Here is a 21633-nt window from a genome sequence, read left to right as displayed (position 1 = left end):
TCTTCAAAAACATGTCAAGGACGAAAGCAGTAGGCGACCCGTGCGACACGTATACGAAAAATCGCATTAAGTGTTCGAGGCTTTAAGGTACCGAATGACATTTTTCGGTTGGCCATGCTACACGTGAAAACACGAAGACATTAAATGTGTGAGGCATGATGGTGATAATGACCAAAAAAGGGAAATGCACTTGCATTTTAAAAGTTTTTAATGCAGAGAAAAATGTCTTACAAGGGTTAAAACTTTTTTTGTGTGTGAAAAAACATTCTGCGAAATAGTGTTTTTTAAAGAACGGTGCGAGCCGTTTCTAAAAGTGGCTTCAGCAGCTGCCGTCACCTGCCAGCAGTAGCCAAATCTTAAAAATTCATAACGACTGGTAACACAATGTTCTGCCTTTTGGTGCTTTTTAGTGGCCTTCGTCTTCTTCAGAACTTCACCACCAAGAGTGCACAAAAAATCATCTTATTTTGAAGTTCAGCTATGCTTCTGCGTCAACACTCTGGGGCTGAGAGTTTCATTGGTTTCATTTGGTGCTCATTTCGTTCGAGAGCAGGCAGATTTAAGGCGTTTGTGCAGGCGAAAAAGTTCTGCGTAACTCCTTAAACCAAAAATGACATTACAGCGAGTGGCATTAGATTTTCGCGTGTAGCAGCAAATTAATGGCACTAAAACTTCAGGCATTAGGCGCTTAATGTCCTTTTTGGGGTGCGTGTGGCACGGCTATTAGACTTCAGCAGTGATGCTATGTCTTTGGAACATCAATAACTATGGAGGTTGACGTCTGGGCTAGTTGGTTCAACATGTTAAACTTACAGCACAATAAAGACGCACCAAAGTACAAGAAAGGGACATACGTGTATGTCTCTTACTTGTACTTGTAGGTGTCTTTATTGCACTGTAAATTTAACAACTATGGAGGATCGAGAAAGGCATCGTATACAACGAAAAGAAAGGAATATTTATTTCGTTAGATGCAAATACACACAACTATGTACATAGACACTGTCAGAACAGAATGGCGGGCATTAATGTTAGAATTGTGCATAAATGCACGCCACCTTTTATGCCTGTCGTGCAAAGTGAATTTAATGCGAAAACAGAGCTGTACATAAACAATCTTTGACAAAAGCAATTTGCTAGATTCATTGCTATAGATACCGCGTGGCACAACCAGTCTATGGCAATGCTAGCAAGTTTACATAAGCTGACTTCAAAAATACCCCTGGTGGTTGGAACTAGCATTCTACGAAGTTCAAGAGCTGCCGTTGAAGCACAACTCTGCTTTTAGTGCGGGTGCCCTAAAACTGAGTTCGTTCTGAAAAAATGCATTGGCAATGGTGTATGGAGGAATGGAGGGTGCCCTTTGCCCCCTCTCTTCCCCCCAAAGAATGTCGATTCCACGAAAGTGGGTGTTACAGGCAGAATTGCACCAATAACTCTGCCTATCGCCAAAACATGTTGGCTGATGATTGTTTTGTGTCTCAAGCTACACATCAATTATATAATGTGGCTTTGATGCATTCTCTTCCCTTGACAATCAGCCATTTTCTAATATCATCAGTGAAAAAAAATGAACAAAGCCATTGGAACGTTCTGTAGAGTACAGCACCATCCCGCAGTTTTTTTTTTTCCATTTCATATTTGAGCAAGTTTTTGCTCTTTTATTTATTTTTACGTTTTCCTTCTTTTACGCTTTTCCTTTTGGGGGCGCCCTCCCCCATTGAAATGAAATCCTGCGTACACCACTGCACTTTGGTATAAGCATGCACTTAGCGCCACCGGAAATTTTCCTGCATTGTGTTTGTGTATGCAATGTCGCCATCACGCACTGGTGTGGATTTGGCAGATGCAGTTCTAGCTATATTAGCAAAATAGTGAATTCATCTAGCTGGTTCATTTGCATTGTGATGTAGAAACAGCGCCGCTAAAACACAGCAGGCAGAGGGGGGTATCTCGTGCTGTCTTTAGTGTACGGTCACGTTGCCACACTATTTTGGCCAGTGAGTTACGTTAGTATAGCATGGACAGGTGTCCTGATTATATCCACGTAATTTCGGTGGGATCATTCATAACTCCTCCCCATAGACATAGACACGTGCATACGCATCCACAATATCTTTTTTACATAAGAGATATTGGATGAATGTGAGGTCGAGAGCGAATTGTGAGTTTGATGAGCAATGGCAAACACGCTAGTCAGGCTTCAAATATGTACAAATAATACTCTAGGTCCACCTAATGTTCCAGCGCTGCATTGTGACCGAGTGTATAGGTCAATAAAAGCAGACTGCCTTGTGCTTTGACGTCATCGGTACAGTTACAGGTGGCATTGTGAAAAGCATAACTGCTAAAGACCTCACAAGGCAGGTGACAGGACTGGCGCAATCATTCCTTCGACAGTGTAGTAACAACTAACCAATTAGCACGCAGTTCTGAAGTCTATGACCACCCTTGTATTCCGCAAGGTGCCAAGTGGAAGCGACATTAATGAAATCTGCACCAAATTGCTTCAAGTTTTGACGGAATATGAACAGTTCTGTTCCAAAACACACGACTTTCATGAGATGACACATTGTTTATAACATACGCAGATGCTTTTCAACTTAAGCGGTAACTGTGTAGTCGGTCCATAACTGGTGAATGAAAACCATAGTCTCTGTCGTCTTCACTGCAGTGTTTGTGTCGGCATCATTACAATGCATTCAGTAAAGCAACTTCTACGACAGTGTGTAAACGGGGGCAAATGGCACAGGACAACCATGCATGCTTTGTACAGCAACAAGCAACTTGCGCTTCAAACGAATCAGAGCACACCAACGGTTCATGAGGCACAACACAAGCAGCAATTTACGTTGAGTAAACTGCGTTATAAGTGTATCACTTCTTTCTTCATGACCTCAGCGACTTATATCAAAGAAGAACAATATAAGCTTCCTTTAAGTTATTAACACAACATGTGAATGCCAGCTAGCCAGTTACATGTCAAGTCACATGTAACGTAGTTCATTTACATTTGAGTGTACGTAATCGCTATACATGCTTGTCGCTTCGCCCGTACGCAACGAAACTGCAGATCCTTTACAAGCAACAATAGTAACTCTTTCAACGTCTGAAATGCTTTACATGTTGGTTTCGTGATATCGGAAAGCACGTTGTAGAGCGTGCAGGTACACAAGGCCGGGCATGAAACTCCTGCTTAGCCATACATGTACATCATTTACACCTTTTGTGTTGCTGCAGATAAGACACGTTTACAAGGACCACAAAAGTCCATGCTTCAACTCGTGGCCATGACTCTGGCAAGTACTTGCAAAGCGCTTGTTTGTTGTGCCACCTGCGAAACATCGATTTCACAGGCACCTCAGCGTTTGACAAAACTTTTGTCAGAAACAAGCCAGCAAAATTTAGCCTGGTGAAGCTTTTACATGGTACTTGGTTTGCAGGAGGCGGTGAAATGAAGCATTACTGAGGAGGACCAGGCGTAATGTAAAGCCATGGCTACAGCGCATGTGTACACCCATCAGGAAAACTTGTAGGCATGCGTGGTGGCACAGATCGAGTACTGAGCGGCGCATACAGTGACCGATTTCCTAGAATGACATGGATGCATCCCGCAACGTGCGCAACGCCCCAAAAACTCTTAAACATTTGACTTCATTGAAAAAAAAAACAGGTTTGTGAATTCATCTGATGCTTGCCATGAGCCCATCCCGGACGATCATTTTCAATGGCATCAAATTCCCGTGATGCCTCGATAGGCGACCGGTAAAAAGCGCCAAGGGTCGTGGGTACCGCAATGCTAAGCCTACGCTGACCGGCCGCGGCCCGACCGATCGCCGCGGCGCGTGTGCGCGGAGCGGCTCACAGATGGCGCTACCTGTGCGGAAGCATCGACCAATCGCTCAAACGGCAGTTATAGCTGAAATAAACCTCCACATGCGAGAAAGTCTGCTTCCGCGGAGTCTCGCCACTTCCGGTTCGAGATCTCGCCTGGCCTCCCGTACTCCGGCGGCTTTCACGCGCGCATGTGCTTGTTGTTTATCTGTTTCCACCGACAAAAAAAATGCACATGCATCGCGCATTGAATGTATAACCACGATGAATCCTACTAGGGACTTCTATGAAAGGTAAGCACTCTGCGACACATAAACAATACGCACACACGCGCGTGAAAGCCGCCGGCGCACGGGACGGCATGCGAGATCTCAAACCGGAAGTTTCGGGAGCAGACGACGTACCCATGAGCCTTTGCGCTTTTTACGGGCCCCCTGCTCGTCGAAAATTTCCTACTCTTCTTTCACATTCTGGAATCAGCTGTAACTCGATTGCCTACGACACCACCAACGCCACAGTTCACGGATGCGTGCTGCTCACAGCGCCCGCATGTCCAGCGTTATGAGGCTCACAATGAGAATGGTCAACAAGCTGTGGGCCACCACAGGCAACGCTGCCGCTGCCGCGGGTTCTTGCAACCGAACGGCGTACACCACTGCGCCGGGTGAAGACTGCAGCTTGAGCGGTGCAGGCTCGCCGTACGTCCACTGCTTGACCATTTCCGGGCCGCTGCCCTTCTTGGAGGCAGACGAGCCGTGGTTCTTGCACGTCGTGGGCCAGGCGCGGCTGGTCACTTCCTGACCGCTTCTGTTGGGCGCAGAAAGGGCAAACGTCAGATGCCGTAGACACGTGTCCACGTCGCTATACACACGAATAATGTTATAGTGTAGCACATCATGCTTTCAGATTTGCCAAATTTCCTCATACAGAACTACACTTCCAGCCATTCCTGGTGAAAATAATATTTCTTCTAGCTGGATTATTGAACCAGAAATTTTTTATAGTTAGAAATTGGCAGAATTTTCAGCTAGAAATTCAGTTTCTAGCTAAAATTCAGTTTCTAACTCATTTCTAGTTGGATTGAGATTTTGTTCCGGCTGGCTGCTATTACTTCCAGCCAGCATTTGTCACTCCAGATGGAAGGAAAAACATGCAAGCTCGAAATAATCGTCTCTAGCTAGACTAAGAACTTTTCTAGTTAGAAGCTGTCGATTGCAGCTAGCATTTACGTCGAGTCAGAAATGAAGCTGGAAATTATGATTTCTTGATAGAAATGCTCTTTCGTTTTCACGGGGCAGGCTCGTACACTTCGTGAGTTTTCAGTGATATATAGGCACCTTGAGGTCGAGCTTGGTACAGTGTTGTGCTCCTCGTCTTGCCAAAGCAGCTAGCATAAGTGGAATTCTACTGAACTCTTCTCAGTGAATATATGAGCTGATCAAAGTTTGAAAAGAAACGCGAGTACAAGATGCGACGCATTATACCACGTGTTTAAAACTAACTGTTATGGTTCTCATCCAAATTAGGCACTTGGAGGCACGCGATGACCACCTGTGCAAATACGTTATGTGACTAGGGGGGCACAAAGTGAGATGATAATTATCGCTGTCGGCAGCCCTACTACCGTATTTACCCGATTCTAACGCACACCTTTTTTCTGGAAAAATAGGGCGAAAAATCGCATGCGCGTTAGAATCGGATACGAAAAAGAAACTGCCGAAACAGCGAAAATTTTGTCCCACACGTCGCCATCGCCATTTCAAGATGGCGCCAAGGCCTTTATTAGCAACAATTTTTCGAACGCAGGAAGTATAAGCGCCTAGGCTTTTCTATCGGCGTTCACAGAAATCGTCAAATCGTTTCACTTGCGCACTTAATAACAGCAATGGCAGCAGTGGCTCTCACGCGTTCAAAACGAGCGGTCTGCTGAAGCGTGCGCCTCTGGAGAAGCTCGCGGGATGGGCGTGCGAGGCGTTGGCCACGATCCCATAGACCATGGTTGAACGTTCGTTCAGAAGTGTGGCATCGCGAACGCTCTTGACGGCACCGAGGACGAGATGTTGTGGTCAGCGGAAAGCGACGAGGAGTGAGATGAGTTAGATTACTTCGGGGAATAAATTGTCGAATTGCTCCCACATTCGTTTTTCTGGTTCACAAAGTTTCGTGCGCGTTACAATCGGAAATGCAAGTTTTTTCGGTTTTTTGGCCAGGAAAATCGGGTGCGCGTTAGAATCGGGTAAGTACGGTAACTAAAATTGAATAATTAACTTTTTGTTGACAACAGTAAGATGGTATGTTTGTATTGAAAAGTTAGAGGCTGTCGTGTTTCTACACAGTATCGGTTTGAACAATTGTAGCGTGTCTGTGCTTCGAGATATCTGACTCCAAATTTTAATTGCCGTTCGCATGATAACAAGAGCGCTGGGATCAGTGCAAAGCTCGTCCCTGATGTGACGCGGCTGTCGCGTGCGGCGTTTGTGATAATGGAGCGGAGGCATTGGCGAAGATACTAACTGCCCCTCCTTCCCCTCTTGGCTGGCAAAATCAAGATATCACAGCGAGAATACGAAAACTTAAATGTGTTTATGCTAAAATTGCAATTGCCCATTGCTATGATAAGTATAGTCAAAGTCCCACAATTGATGAGGCCCAGCTGACAAAAACCATTGGGAGTCCAATTAAAACCGCCGGGAACACGCCACTGTACCATTTGGGACAAATTGGGAGTGCAGTTGGTTCCAAATGGTCCAATTGTGTTTTCGGCGGTTCCAACTTCAATGTTTTTTGTTTTCGACTGGGTGGCACAGTTCTTGCGGGGTGAATGAGCTTATTTGTGGAGATCTCGAGATTGGAGTGCGTAGATGGTTATAAATTAATGTGTAAAACTAGTGAGATGACGTCTTATTATAGCGCGGCTACGCCAATCACAGCGCAAGCGCTAGTGCATCGCACAGGTGGCCGCCGAAGAGCACGCGGCATTTGCGCGACTTTGCGCGTGGCGAGAGAGGCATACACGACTCGGAAAAGGTGCAACGGAGGTGGAGAGGAGTATAAAGTGGGGCTCTAACCATACACCCTCCGCACATGACTATTCTTCACTGTGCAAGACCGAATGGGGGAAAGCCAACTTTTAAGGACCAAGCCCACAAAAGTCGGCTTCACCTGTAAACATAAATGCATTGAAAAGACATTTTTACCGTTGGCAACGAACACTAGAATAAACTTTTTTTTATTTCTTTTGAATTTACCCATGCACTGAACACACGGCATTGAGTTAATTGTTGCCGCTGGCGCGAGACCCTGGGATCCTAGCCGTATACAGTTTCGTTGTAATCTAATTATGCATAAGTATGCAAGTTATTACACTAATGCTTCTGATTTTCGGGTATCGCGACATTCTTGCGAACCCTTCTATAGCTATAGCTGTTTCCCAAGGAAACTGTAACGCAACGCGCGACCACAGAGCGCGCGCGCCCCTTCATGGTTAGCCCTGCCTCATTCAATGCCCTCGCGAAACTATGCTGTTGCGCACGCGTAACAACGGGAATGCGTCCTGTTCGTCCTGAAACCATCTCCTGCGCTGCGAGCAGCGCCAGCAGAGCTTATATCTGGTGTGGAGTAGGACAGGTAAGGCTCTTTAGCCCATGGAACGCGTTCTAAGCACCGCGATAACGTCCGTACGGGCAGTGCCCCGTTGCCCAGGCATTTTAGGTGAGTCGAACAGCCACGATGTCTAAAATGCACAATAAATGATGAATGATGTGGTCACCGAAGGTATGTCGATGCACTGTGAATTTTATTCATGGCGTGAACGTCTTTTTTTTTCATGTTTTGTATCTTGCCTGTATCGTTTTTTAGGCGTCTATCTCGTAGCGGGGCATAAATGAAGGTGTGGGATCAAACGGCGATGGTGAAAGCTGACGAGATAAACATGAAAAGATTTGCTCCATGGGCGAGGTCCAGAAGGAACAATTAGATGATGGGACACTTGCGTCTATGAAATGTAAGCTTTTTTTTTGTTTTGTTTCGCCTGCACTGAAATGCACCGTAAAAGGCCAAAAGTTGGAACATGCGACCTTTCTCGCTTCTTCAGAACGCCCATGCTCGAGCTCACCCACCTGTTCATGACCAGCTGGAAGCAGGCGCCCTCCAGCGACAGCTTGTCCTCGCCCAGGGACACGGCCAGAGACCGTGGCTTACTCAGGTCCAGCTTGGCCTCCAGGTTGGACCACCAGTCCGGCAGCACCATGGAGACGCCGTTGTCGCCGAGCACCACGGCGTTCCTGCCGGGCAGGGACGCCTTCCGGCAGCTGCCCGTGTTGCTCTCCTCCGCCTCCCACTCCACTCCCAGCTGCTCCGCCTTGGCGCTGCCCTCCTCGGGGTCGACCTCCTCCAGGAGGTTCTCCAGCTGGTGCTCCTGCGGCAGGTCGTACACGATGCGCGCCGTGGGCCGCAGTCTGCGCAGGCTGAGCAGGGCGCTCGTGTGCTGCGGTTCTCCCGGCAGCGAGAAGATGGCCAGAGTGGCGTTGGGCAGCACGTCCAGCAGCCACGAGAGCTGCGCCAGCGAGTTCTCGACCATGGACGCCCGCACCTTGAAGGCGATCCGCGACAGGTACGGGTAGCCGCAGCGCACCAGCCGAACCATGGACTCGACCTGCATACGCAGTGCATGGAGGACAAGGGACGACGTCTTAATTCGACAAAGAGACGCGGACTCCTGGTCTGGACTGGACTGGAAATGACTTTATTTCAATAAAACCTGCAGTGGGCTTGGGTCTGTTACGACCCTAGCTACCACGACTACATCGGATTTACAAAAGACGCTGAATTCACTCCAGGGTCGAGTAACTATTTACGAAATCCAACTTTTTTGAAACACAGGGAGATTATAAAAGAAAAAAAAACACTTTTCTGGTATGCTTCCATGCTCGCCGTTTAGGGAATTGTTGCTTACTGGCATCAAGCGCCTCATTGTCGCAGCGATTTCGGGCCGCCTCAGAACGTGGTAATTTACACCCGGTCTTCCTCTCAACAGAGCCCTGCGTTATTATTAGGGGTATTGTAATGAACGGGGCGCGAAACCAGGGCAGTCATTGCGCAGCAGCGCTCTTGCTTTCCCGACTCCGCACGCAGCTATAATTGGCTGGGCGACGTATCACGGCGCCTGTCTGGACTCTTCTGCGATCACGCGCTAATCCTCCCTTGTTAGACACGTGGAAGTGGTGCCGGTTTATGACTGTCGGGATCCGTGCGGCAACAACCATTATCCGTTGAAACCTTCAGTTGAAAGAATTGCTGTCGTGATTAAAGAAAAAATTACCTTCATGGCGCGAACAACTTCAGTACAGTTCCAACAGTACTTTCATTTTACAGGTGTGCGACATACATTATCTGCGTATGATGAGAATCCACACATTAAATACTTCAAATTAAAAATACTTCGCCAGTGGAGCCCGTCACAGTGCATTTAGGTTTCGATTATTTTAACTGCGGAACTGTTAAGCAATTTGTTGATTCCGGCGTTTAACAACTTATTATAGCAGTATAAAGAAATTACTGGCACCAGAAGGATTCGAACCTGTGTCTAGTAGATCAACGGAGTTATAGTCAGTCATCTTACCCACTCGGCTGTGACTTTTTTTTTTGTCTTTATTTCCTTTTTTAACATTTTTACAAGTCGGCGATGTAATAAAAAGCGCCTGCCATGTTTTGGCTGGCGGAAACTATTGTAAACATCAAATTATGTCAATTTTTGAAGCACTGGCAAAATTCCCGCGTCAAGATTTTCCACTTCGTACAACTCGCACAGATAGTTCACTTTTCCCCTGAAATATGCGCTCACAGTTTGCGCATTGACATCCGCATGGCGCACCGCCATTCGAGAGCGCCAGATACTATACAATCCTAAAAGCATGATCATATCATGTGGAACATTGTCTTCATTGTTTACACTGAGGAACCTGATTCCATAGGGTGTCACTGGATACTCCTTCTTTAGGGTTCTCATGAGGACGTCCCAAAAGAAAATGGCATTTCAACAGTCTATAAACACATGTTCTGTAGTTTCAGGTTTTTGACACAGAACGCACAAGTTGTTCCAAGCAACAAAAAGACCTCGCTCGAGAGGAATCATGCCACAGAACACGTGATAGAGCACATGTTGCGCCTGCGGGCGTCTAATTTAAGTGTGCGTGTTCCGTTCGCTCGTTCTGCTGCTTCGATTTGCTTCTTCATCGCCGTTATAGCAACAAAGATGGAGTAAAGGCCGTTCGGCAAGCGAGGAAGAAGCGAATCGGCTGCAGTCGAGAGCTTAAACCGTCTTAATAGTCGTGAAGGTTGCGTACAGCTTCGCTATCTTCAAGAATTACGCTTAGTGCGAGCCTTCATTTTTTTGTTGGCCAGGAATTGCGAATATACGCATGCTTTCTTCACACCATGGAAAGGAGGTCGATGCTTGCTCTACAATGACGCCATCTGCATAGGCTGCACGCTGCAGGCTGGCATGAAAGCGTGCATTTGTCACACTGGCCTCCTAATTTCCTGCGTTCATGATACCTGTACAATCTTTCTGCTGCTACACTTTTTGAATCAAATATTGAATCATGGCAAGCAGGCTGGAATACAGAGACAGAGAACAAGTTACACTTAATAAACCACACTTGGGACCATATACTATGGCATAGCCTATGACTATATGGACACAAGCAACCGACACACGGAGTTCGCTTTGGCCAGGTTACCGATACGTCACACGCATGCTACGCCATCAGACCTGCTCACTGTGTCTTCAAGACCCGTGTTTAGCAGGTGTCGGGAGGGCCTATAGGCAGTCCACGTCCTGATTACGGGCAAAGCACTCGACACAGCACGACACAAACACTTCAGAGAACTCTACAGACAACCCATTACACTGTACTCATCGTTGTTTTTGGGTGACGGTGCCATGGTTTTTGTGAAACGCGTTTTTGAGCATTTGTAAGATGGTAAGGTTTTAAACCTCATTTCTTACCATGCATAATCAAAACTGGCCCTATACACCAGCCATCTCCATTGCATTTAATTGCTTTTACTATTTGTCTGGCTTACATGTTTTAAATACCTACTTTTTTGTGGTAAACACTTTTGTTTGGCGCTCTTTGCCCTATAGCTGGCCTTGCGCCAAAAAATCCGACAATCATCATCATGAATCATATATTGCAATTGGGTTAACCTTAGTTGAAATAATTCATCGGGACACTTAAATCTGCTTACATCCTTTGAAGGCGAAAGAAAGGTAAACAACTGCGTTACTTCTGCGTTGTATGTTCGTCTCGCTGTCACTTTATCGCCTTTTGGCGCGCCACAGCTTCCGCACCTTGGGTGCTTTTGTTTTACTCACGTGCCGTCTCGTTCATTTGTCTCGTGGTACACGTTGGTCAAACTTCTGTCTCCCCGCTGAACCTGTACGCTAGGACCCAGCTTCAATTCAACAAACTAAAATGTGTTGTGTATTTTCTGTACCGGACACTAACGACGACGACAGTTTTTCGCACAGTGGGTCACTTAAGATTTTCACGCTGATATGGTATTGAAGGAAGTCATATAATAAGGGACATACCGGGTTCGCGTACTTTACGCCCTTATTGTTTCAGGAAGTGGACAACGGTAGCCCGCGGCCGCGGCTGTTACGATGGAGGCGAAAAGCAAAAACGCCCGTGTGTTCGAGATTTTGGCGCACGTTAAAGATCCCCAGGTGGTCAAAATTAATCCGGAACCCTCTACTACGGTGCGCCTCGTTGACTGCGTTATGTCGGCCCGTTAAATCAATCAATCAATCAATCAATCAATCAATCAATCAATCAATCAATCAATCAATCAATCAATCAATCAATCAATCAATCAATCAATCAATCAATCAATCAATCACGTCCCCCAACGTACGCCTATCGCCTGCAAGCGAGTAAGCTGGTGCGGCCACGTGTGATCAGGCTTACAACACCACCATCATCTTTGTCGCGTCATCGCCGTCGTTGTCATTATCATTTGTCACTGCAAGATGAAATCCTATTCCATTGACTCCAAACTACTGCAGTCATGCGTTGCCCTAATCCATTCTTTGCGACCAAATTTCCTCATCTCATCCTTCCACCAAGTTATTCGCCGCTCCTCCGCAAGCTGTCGACGGCAGTGGCCGCACAGTTATCCCAAGGAACCTTATTGCAGTCAAGTAATTACAGTGAAATTTTTTATTGCAGTCACGCATGCAGTTTCCCCTGATAAATATTCGCAGCATATATACATCTCGCAGATAATAACTACGACGAGCCATATTGCGGTCACGAGGCTACGGCTCCAGTTGTCTCGAAATGTCAAGCATATCTCCACCTTCTGTCGGCAGTTACACGTTTATAGGAGCTGCAGGGTCCTTGCCGCCGCGATCACGCGCGCCAAGATCAAGCGAGAGCACGCTGCCCGACAAACTACTGGTCGCTGAACCAGCTCGGCGGGAGTAGTCACGGAGGCTCTGCAGTTCGCCTTGAAGCTTTTTGCGAACCTCGAGGGCAGCCTTCAAGTCGCGCTTGACACTGCGTGTCTGGTCCTCCTCCCGGGTAAGTTTCTCTTGGGCTTCGTTGAGCTGGCTCCTCAGGGTTCTCAGTTGATTGTCCGCCTTCTTGCTCTCTTCTTGAGCGCTGTCTTTCTGCGCCTTCTCGACCTCCAACTGAGCTGTGGTCTCCTTGAGACGTCTCTCCATGTTCCGCTTGGTGCGCAAGAGTTCCTGCGCCTCATTCTCCGCCACTGCGAGACTACTTTCGGCCTGCGAGATGCGGTCTTTCAGGATGGCCGTAGCCTTGCGTTCCTTCTCGTCGTAAGCGTCCTTCACGCCTGGAACGCGTGAGCGGACCTCCTGCGCCTGTCGCTCCTGCGCCAGGACCCTGCTTTCCAGGTGGCAGGACTTGGCCCGCTCTCTTTCCAGTTCGGCCGTCAGCTGATCAGTCCGCGCTCGGGCTACGTGGATCTTCTCCAGAAGGGCTCGGTTATTTATTCGCTCCTCTTCGAGTTGATCTCGTAGCTCGAATATCTTGTCGAGCAAGCTGCTGGCCGTGTTCCGCGACACCGAGTCATTCGCGGCAGCTCTGTTCACCTCGGCTCGGAGCTCTCGTCGCCTCCTCTCTGCAGACGACCGTGAGAAAGCTGACGGCGAGGGGCCTTCCGCTTGCGGGCTCGGAGGCTTAAACTTGATGTCCTCGGTGTCCGCCTGCGGGCTCGGAGGCTTAAACATGACGTCCTCGGTGTCTGCCTGTGGGCTCCAAGGCTTAAACTTGGTGTCCTCGGTGTCTCTGGGTACCTTCTTGAGGTCATCTGTTCCCCGGAGATCAGCCTTCTCACATTGTGCGGGGGTGATTTGGTCGAGCCGTGCATCAAGTTGCAGCGGGTAATCCACTTCACCGGTATACGGAACGTCCATGTCGATGCGTTCCTCGACAGCACCAGCATTCCGCTCTTCATGCAAATCGGACGCTGTTGTAGGCTCCCGGTGTTCTGTCTGACGCTCGCCCTCGAAATATCTCACGCGGTCCCTGACGGAGCGATGCTCCTTCAGCGGCTCTTCTTCGTGTCTTTGCATTTCGCGTTCTCTTTGCGTACCGGGCGCTTGTTTCGAATATGTCCACAGAAAAAGGACGTTCCTCGGCCTACCTTGCAAGGTGTCAGACGGCGTCCAGCTGAGTTTTCTCGTTGTCAATCGGGTACTTAGGTGAAGGTTGGCTTGTTCTACGTAGCGACAGCCTCTCTTGATCCGGAACGGTGCACTGTGTTGACGGCGTTGACCACTGCGAGGGCAACGTAAGGGACCGACCCAACGATTCAAGCTCGTGGCGTGCCTAGCCGCGTCCTGCGCATGCCATGCCCTAGCTCGTGATTCCTGCTCCCCCGGTGGGGGTTTTGGTGGTGAGATGGTTCATACCCACTCCGGTGGATTGGCTAGGAAATGGGCGCCTTACCGAAAGAAACTATGTGCTCGCGCATTTCCCTCGTGTTGTCACACGCAGCGTTTGAAGGAACGATGAATAGCCGTCATGATTCACATTATTTCATGCGCAGAATTCAGAGACGTTGCTTATTCAGCCAATGGTGTGTAAAAATTTCTCGGGCACTTAATTCGGCTTATATTGAAGGCGAAAGCCTCGCGATTATCAAAGACTTTTTCACTGACGATGACGATGATGAAGATGATGCCCTAAACGTTTTTTGCCTGTACCCACAGGGGCAATTTGCCAGGGCTAATTCATTTGGTACGTCGATAGAACATTAAAATTCCAATTTGTTTCCAGAAAAAAGAAGGCCAGGAAGTGAAAGTTCGCTATCATGCTAAATTGAGTTCGCGTCTCTTGTTTTTTCGTCTTTTGAAGACGGGCAGACTGGCGGCACATCACGCTGCAGCTTCCCCACAGTCAGAGCTGTCCTCTGCATGCACCCATTCTACGCATATGCCGTCACGTGCATATGTCACAACGCCCGCATCAGGCTACTTCTTGTGCCATCACGCCAAGGTGTTGGATTATATCTGTGCAACCAAGGGACACCTTTGTTAGTGCTTACCCTTTGCTGTCTGTTAGTGCTTATATTGTGTGTTAATTTTCTTGTCCGAGTTTTAACACAGAAGTGTTTTATGCCAGGGTCCACCAAGATCTAGCTGACGTCATATCCGTCGCGGAAATGACATCACTAGAAAAACTTCGATTGCGTCGACGCGGCTGCACCAGGATTCCAGCCACGAACTCTTTCGCCGCAACGGGAGGTACGAAACGCGCTCCCGACTGCGCTATGAACAGACGCGTGAATAGGACGACGAACGTGCCTTATATCATTCCTTTCAGATGCTGTTGCCATCTAGGAGAGGCGAAGCGAAATAGTGCATCATGACTTTAATAAGCGCCAAGAGTTGGCGCCTCGATCCTACGGGGGACGCGCAGCGTAAGCTGCGGAGAAGCCGACTTGCGGATGTCGCGCTCGTGGCGCGGTCCGCTGCTCCTTTCGCTGCAGCGGGCCGTATGTTCACCGAACGATTCGCTGACAACCCATTAGGTTTCATTCGCACGGACGGTTTACGAGCGCCTGTGGTTTCAGTCGGATTTACGCAATGCTCCGGCGCGTGCAATCCTTTGTCTAACGTTGATGCGTTTAACGGTGCCATACCGACGAAATATAAATAGCGATGCGCAAGTTCATATCGATGCGCAATAAACATTCAACTGCTCCGGTGAAGGCACAGTTCACTTTCGTGTTTTACCGGTTCCTACGGAAGAGGGAACAACCATATTTTTCTAAAATTTCCATGCATTAAAGAAAAGAAGTCGGATTAGATCAGTTGTTAAAGCATTTGGCTGCTGCTCTGGCGACCCGGGTTGAGAGAGAGAGAGAGAGAGAGCGATCTTTAATGAAGTCTGGTGATGTTAGCTGGGCTAAAATGCCTAACTTGCTACGCCAGTTGATGACGGGATGAAGATGATGGCGATGATGTTCAAGAAGTTGATGCGTACAGATACGGCGAGTTATTTACAGCGACTGGTCTAGACCTGTGTGTTGCAGGTACTCTATCAGAGCTTTGGTAGCCCTTAAAGCACGTTTGGGACAAGCCCATGGTCCTAAAACGTCCTTTAGCTGCATGTCCACGGAAAGCGGCAGTCCCAAAGCCACTGCGAGGGATACTCTTTGAGCACTGAATCGAGCACATTCACAGAGCAGGTGCTGCAGGGTTTCTCGCACATCACAGTGTGGGCAGAGTGGCGACGTAACCTGTTTTATCTTGAAGAGGAAGTTGCGCGTGTATGCGACATTCAACCGCATGCGATGTAGAATTGCTTGTACCCGCTTGGGGAGTCCTGGTGGCATTTTAAATTTGCAGTTGGGATCTATGAAATATAACGGCGCGTAATGACGTGATACGTCATCCCAGGCTGCACGCTGCATATTCCATGCCACGCTGGATGCAAGTATAGATGCATCTTTCCTGGAGAATGGTATAGCTATTGCCGATCCATTATGCTTATGCGCAACGGATGCAGCAATGTCCGCCTTCACATTGCCAGTTATCCCACAATGGGCTGGAATCCACTGAAGTGCAATGTGATGGTGCGCTTGGAGAGCTTGGAGATTTAAAGCGTGTATGTCACACACAAGCTGGTCTTTTGGAAAAGATGCTAGACATTGAAGGGCAGCCCTTGAGTCTGTGAAAATGGCCCACTCTCGAGCGGGTTGCTTGACGATATGAGCGAAAGCCACCCTCAGAGCTGCAAGTTCGGTAGCCGTAGTTGACGTTCTGTGGCTGAGCATGACACTGATGGTAGTACGGGATGACGGTATCCACACCCCGATAGTGGATGATGTTGACGACACCGACCCATCAGTGTACACATGAGTGTGGTTTCTGTATATCCGCGACATGTAGTCCAGGGCGAGGAACTTTAGTGCGGGAGCCGGAATATACTCCTTCCTCGTGATACCGGGCACAGTAGTCGTGACTGGTATGGGCGGGAACATCCAGGGCGGGTGCTCAGGAAGAGAAGGCTCTTGATACGCCTTCGGCAGAAATTCACGCACTTCTTTGGCCCAGCTTGTCGCTAGAGGATGGCCCCGCTGTCTTGCCACAATCCGCAGACGCGTACGAAGCAACTCCTGCGTGCTTAGAGCGAGTGGTGAGAGCTGCCTGCATTCTGTCAGCGTTCCGATGGTAGAGGTTGTCTTTGGAACGCCAATGCAGACCCGCAGGACTTGTGCTTGCATGCTCTCTAGCGCTTTGACAGTTCCTTTTGATAGAGGGACCAAAGCAGGGATGCTGTAACTCATCAGGCCAACGCAAAGCGCTTTGTATACCCGTAGAAGAGAATTGACTGAACAAACGCCAGTGTTGGTGGAGAGCATGCGGAATATGCGGGCGAACGAAGTAATCTTGTCCTTGAGGTGGCGAACATGAGGCGACCAGGTGAGATTACTATCAAATGTCACTCCCAAGAACTTGTGGGTCCGGACGTATGGAATTGCGATCCCTTCCACAGTGAGGCCGTAGCGCGTAAGGTCACGCTTTGTGAAGGCCATCGCAGCACACTTATTCCCTGAAATCACTAATCCTCTAGTTGCCAGAAATGCCGCAGTAGAGTCAATTGCCCGCTGCAGTCTTGACCGTAACACTCGCCTATTGCGGCCAGAACTCCATATGCAGATGTCGTCGGCGTACAGGGAGATTTCTACCGACTTTGGCACGTATTTCTCCAGGCCAACTATGGCAATGTTGAAGAGTGTAGGGCTCAGCACCCCACCCTGGGGAACACCTCGGGTCACCTGATGTAGCGATGAGTCGCCCATGCCGGTAGACATGTACACATACCTATCGGAGAGGTAGTCCGATAGCCATGCGTACATGCGGCCCCTAATGCCTAAAGACTTCAGCGCAGAGCGGATGGCTTCATGCTCGACGCAGTCATACGCTGACTTGATGTCGAGGAACACGGCAACAGCAATGTTCCGCCGACACTTTGCTTCTCTTATGCTATTTACAAGGGCGATGACGTTGTCGAGGCTGCTACGACCCTTGCGGAAACCAGACATCTGTGCCGGGTATATATTTCGGATGGTCAAATCCCAGTCCAAGCGGAGCAGCACCATCTTTTCCATCAGTTTCCCGACACAACTCAGGAGCGCTATGGGTCGGTAAGACTCGATGGCGGTTGGAACTTTACCTGGCTTTAGGACTGGGACAAGGCGAGCGTGTTTCCACCTTGGCTCTAGACGACCAGTTTCCCACGAAAGATTGAAGGCATGCAGGAGGCAACTTCTTCCCTTTTCACCTAGATGCGAGATGGTTGTGTAGGTGATGTCATCCGGGCCTGGGCAGCTGGATTTCTTGACAGAAGCCAGTGCAGCGAGCAACTCTGCCATGGAGAATGGCGCGTCCATTGGGGACACCGGGCCTGAGCATCCCTCGTTGGTGGGAGAGTGTGGCGGAAGAAGAGCTGCTGGCGCTGCAGTAATTCTCCTGCAGAAGGCGTCAGCGACTTCGAGGTCACTGGTGTTCGTGCTCAGTGAGATGGATTTGAACGGGTGCAGTTGAATTTGCGGGGTCCGCAAACTTCGGAGCAAGAGCCATATTCTGGAGAGCGGCTTCCGGGGGTCCAGCTTGGAGCAGAAGGATTCCCACTCACGCTTGGCGAGCTTAATCATATGCCTTCGAATTGCCTTCTGGGCTCGTCTTGACGCACGGATATCTTCAGGTGCTTGTGTCCGGCGCGCTCGTCTTTCTGCTCTTCGACGCACTGCGCGAAGCCTCTCATACTCTGAGTCGGCGGCGGTGTATCTATGCGGAAAACGCAGGACTTTGCTGCTTGACTTTCGAGCTCTTGACATCGTGTCCACGAAGGCTTCATATGAGCTCACCGAGTCTACGGCTTCCTCCACCACAGTCCTAAATGCCTCCCAGTCAGAAAAGCGAATCACACGCTGTGGACGAGAGCCCGAGAGACCATCTACTGCAATATAAGTCGGCGCATGATCGCTGCCATGCAGTTCAATGTCCACTGCCCAGCTCGTCCTAGGGAGGAGTTGTGACGAAACAAACGTGACGTCGAGGGCGCTGGACATCTTTCCCCGGTAGAAGGTGGGCTCTCCAGAATTGACAACGCACATACCCTGCCGGTGAGCAATGTCCGGAAGGTGCCTCCCTTTAGCCGTCGTTTTCCTACTTCCCCAGATGGGATGATGGGCGTTAAAGTCACCGGTCAAGATGTGCGGGGCTGGTGTAGTGTTGATGATGCCTTCTAAGCGATTTAAGTCCATTGCTACACGAGGTGGAATATAGGCGGCGATTATGGTGAAGGACAACCCAGCGCCGCGAACTGTGGCTGCCACGTATTCGTTTCGTGCATCCGGTGATAGACCATGCTCTATTATGGTGAGGTCATTTCTAACGGCCATTAAAACTCTTGACATTTCTACGCCAGTCAGCGACCGCAGAACTGTGTATCCCGAAAGGCGTATGTCTTCCATCAGCCGTGATTCAGAAATAGCGATCACGGGAAAACGATGTTTGCGTGTGAATTGGCGTAGGTCCGAAAGACGCTGCTTGAGTCCGCAGGCGTTCCACTGTAAGATTGTAGCTTTATCTCGAATTTCTTGTACTCTGGGAACGGTGATTGCACCAGCAGTACAATCACCGTTCCCAGAGTTGAAATCCCACACTAACCCAATTCATTTTCTCTTCACAGCGGCGGTCATTTTTGTACCATGTCTGTTGTCACCGACGACTGTGTTCCCTTTTTGTGTTTCATGGGGCACCTATAAGGCTAGCGGCCACGCGCGGCTGGCCTGCGGGAGCAAACCTGCTCGCAATGCATCGCCCTCGCTGCAATCCTACGAGAAGCGCGCGCAGCGGAGCTCTGCCAGTTCTCCTGGCTAGCCGCAGGGAAGTGCCCAGGGCTGGCCGCGATGTCACATCCGCTTCATGGCTGTTTACACGATCCGCCGGCTGGTGCAGCATCACCTACGACGGAGCTATATTAAACGTTTCTAATTAACAACGCATTTCAAAGGGCTACCAGTCATGTCCCAGTTGGTTTGGTGGTACGTACTGTACGTTCAAAATAAATTTGGTGGAGGTTAACTTTGAGTACAGTTGGGATTTAAGCGGAGTTAAATAATTCATATATAAACCTAGAAAACACCTGGCAGCGTCCCTGTTATTAGCAGTATCAGTCAAGGTCAAGCAAGCGACTCGTGCGCTTTCGTGGCGTCGGCGGGAACGCCACCGGCCGCGCTTCGGCCACAGACCTAACCGATTCGCGGCACCGACGGCTTCCGCAGTGAAAGCGTCTGTCGTTTAAAGGGCAGGGGCGTACAGGGGAATAGCAAGGGCAAGTTCAGCCAAGGGCAAGCCTGACCTTCGTGCGTTTTCTCAGTGAAAGCAGACAATCGCTAGGGGAGGAAAACGGACAGGGAGATAGTGGGCCATCAGAGGGGGATAGGGGCCCGGGCTGTTATAAAGTGACACAGTGAGACACTGGGTGCATCAGGTTGCACAGCAGGGTTTGCGGCGAGCAGCGTCCGCATTTTGTCTTGCCGTGCAATTGAGTGCGCATTCACGGTCTTTTCCGAAAAGCGAGCTTTCGCTCGACGGCAAAATTTATGGCTATGATTGCATTTATGTATCGTGGCTGAGACGCAAAACTCTTTCTTATGTATGGCCGGCGTCAAAGGTCAAGAGAAATAAAATTTGCTCCTACTTTTCCCCCAAATTCTACGCCACCTCTATGTCGTGTGCTAAAAAGCTTCGCTGGTGACCCACCTTCACCTTCACCCAACTTCACCATCGCTGTCACCCAGCTTCATTGAATGGCTCCTCATTTTTCTTGTGTTTATTTCTGGGAATCACCTTATTCAACGCTTCGCAGTCACGTATAGCTTAGATGCCGTTTCGCTGCCTCTTATGTCTCCAATGCCGGCTTTTTCCATTCAACGGGCGGCAATTGATTGCTTTCTCGTTAAGAAGACCGGCGTGCCATTTGCCAGGAATACCGGCTGCAAAAAGAGCTGTGTAAACCAGCATCATCTGGGACTGACCTCGATGTCGCATTATGTTCTCAAGACTAATGGCACCAAGGCGCGCTTACGGAGCACCCGGCATTAATGGCGGATTCCTTATTCCTCCCAGCCTTGATTGGTTCGCCCAAAACAAGCTTTAGAGTGTGTGGCAACTGCGCGTAGAAAAGTACGCGAAAGAGGCAGTTTGGGGCACGCGCAGCATGTGCACGCGGGAACGAGACTAGGGACTGGGGCAGTGCGTGCCTGAGCTTCGGGGAAATCGGACGTCTGAAGACGGGCTCGGACCTGAAGGTGTAGTTTTCTGGGGCTCGGTGTCTTTCTTGGGGGGCGCGGCCGGGCGCTAGGACCCCGGTACCACAAGTGCTAGAGAGTGCACAGGGTCAAGTTATGCGCATCTGCCTGGGCCTCCCAAGGTGCACATCTACGAATAGAACTCTCTGTGAAGCAAGGTGTATGTCCACCCAGACGCTCCAAGCTCAAGAGTTCCTTCACCCCAGCCTCCGTCACGTATCCCGGTGTGCTGACCATCCTCTAGCCCACATGTCTTCATCTCATGTGCGGAGACTCCTACCGGTAAACTTGAACGCCCCAACAAGCTTCCTTTCCGCCATGGAAACTGCACCGTTGGATATATGCGTCATCATACAAGGAACAGGCACTACAACACCATCTTTGTCCGCGCCAGCCTTGCGGTACTTCACGCTGGATTGTGTCAGAGAATTCACAATTTTAAAATGTGACCATTGTCCTCCAAATAAGAAGACAAACTTTTTAGAGCCTGACGCTGCTTCAAGGGACAAGTTCATGGTCCGTGATAGCCTTCAGAGTTACCGGCCCTTGATCTAGGCGTTCAGTATCTTAAAACAAACGGGATCTTGGTGCCAAGAAGGCCACACATTCTAATAAGGTATGTTCAACGGTTTCTACAAAAGAACAGTTGCCGCAGTACGGGTTGGTCGTCAGTCCGAGGCGAAAAATGTAACTGTTGGTGTAAGCCTAATTAAGTCGTAGGCGATGATATAATGTCTCTAGGCCACGAGGGAGCTGTCTTGGAAGTCTTGATTTCAACTCTGGGTCAAGCGCGTGAAAAAAGACGGTCAACCCACGCCAGTGTTCTTTTTCCCGCCCACCTCTTTCTATATAAAAGAAGGTCTTTTTATAGGTCCTGTTTTCTCTACATCCCCGACCACTAGGAGAGAAGCATGTAGGCGATTGCAAACGCCGGCAAAA

The 21633-nt window shown here is 49.2% G+C and overlaps 1 protein-coding gene across 1 annotated transcript in view; it reads right to left on the bottom strand.

Moving 5' to 3' along the window:
* Positions 1–939: 939 nt before the first annotated feature.
* Positions 940–21633, bottom strand: part of LOC144172291 (uncharacterized) — a 61724-nt gene continuing 41030 nt past the window's right edge. The window contains exons 3-4 of the mRNA XM_077701042.1: positions 7953–8488; positions 940–4641 (exon numbers count right to left, since the gene is read on the bottom strand). Of these exons, the coding sequence (XP_077557168.1) occupies positions 4371–4641; positions 7953–8488 (807 nt within the window). The 3' untranslated portion in view covers positions 940–4370. The remainder of the gene's footprint in view (positions 4642–7952; positions 8489–21633) is intronic.

This window comes from Haemaphysalis longicornis, unplaced genomic scaffold (genome assembly GCF_048455015.1).
Source record: "Haemaphysalis longicornis isolate Haplotype H1 unplaced genomic scaffold, Haemaphysalis longicornis Haplotype H1 scaffold_20, whole genome shotgun sequence".
Taxonomy (NCBI): Eukaryota; Metazoa; Arthropoda; class Arachnida; order Ixodida; family Ixodidae; genus Haemaphysalis; species Haemaphysalis longicornis.
The sequence above is the reverse complement of the archived record's forward strand: the minus strand, read 5'-3'. Positions and strand labels throughout refer to the sequence as shown.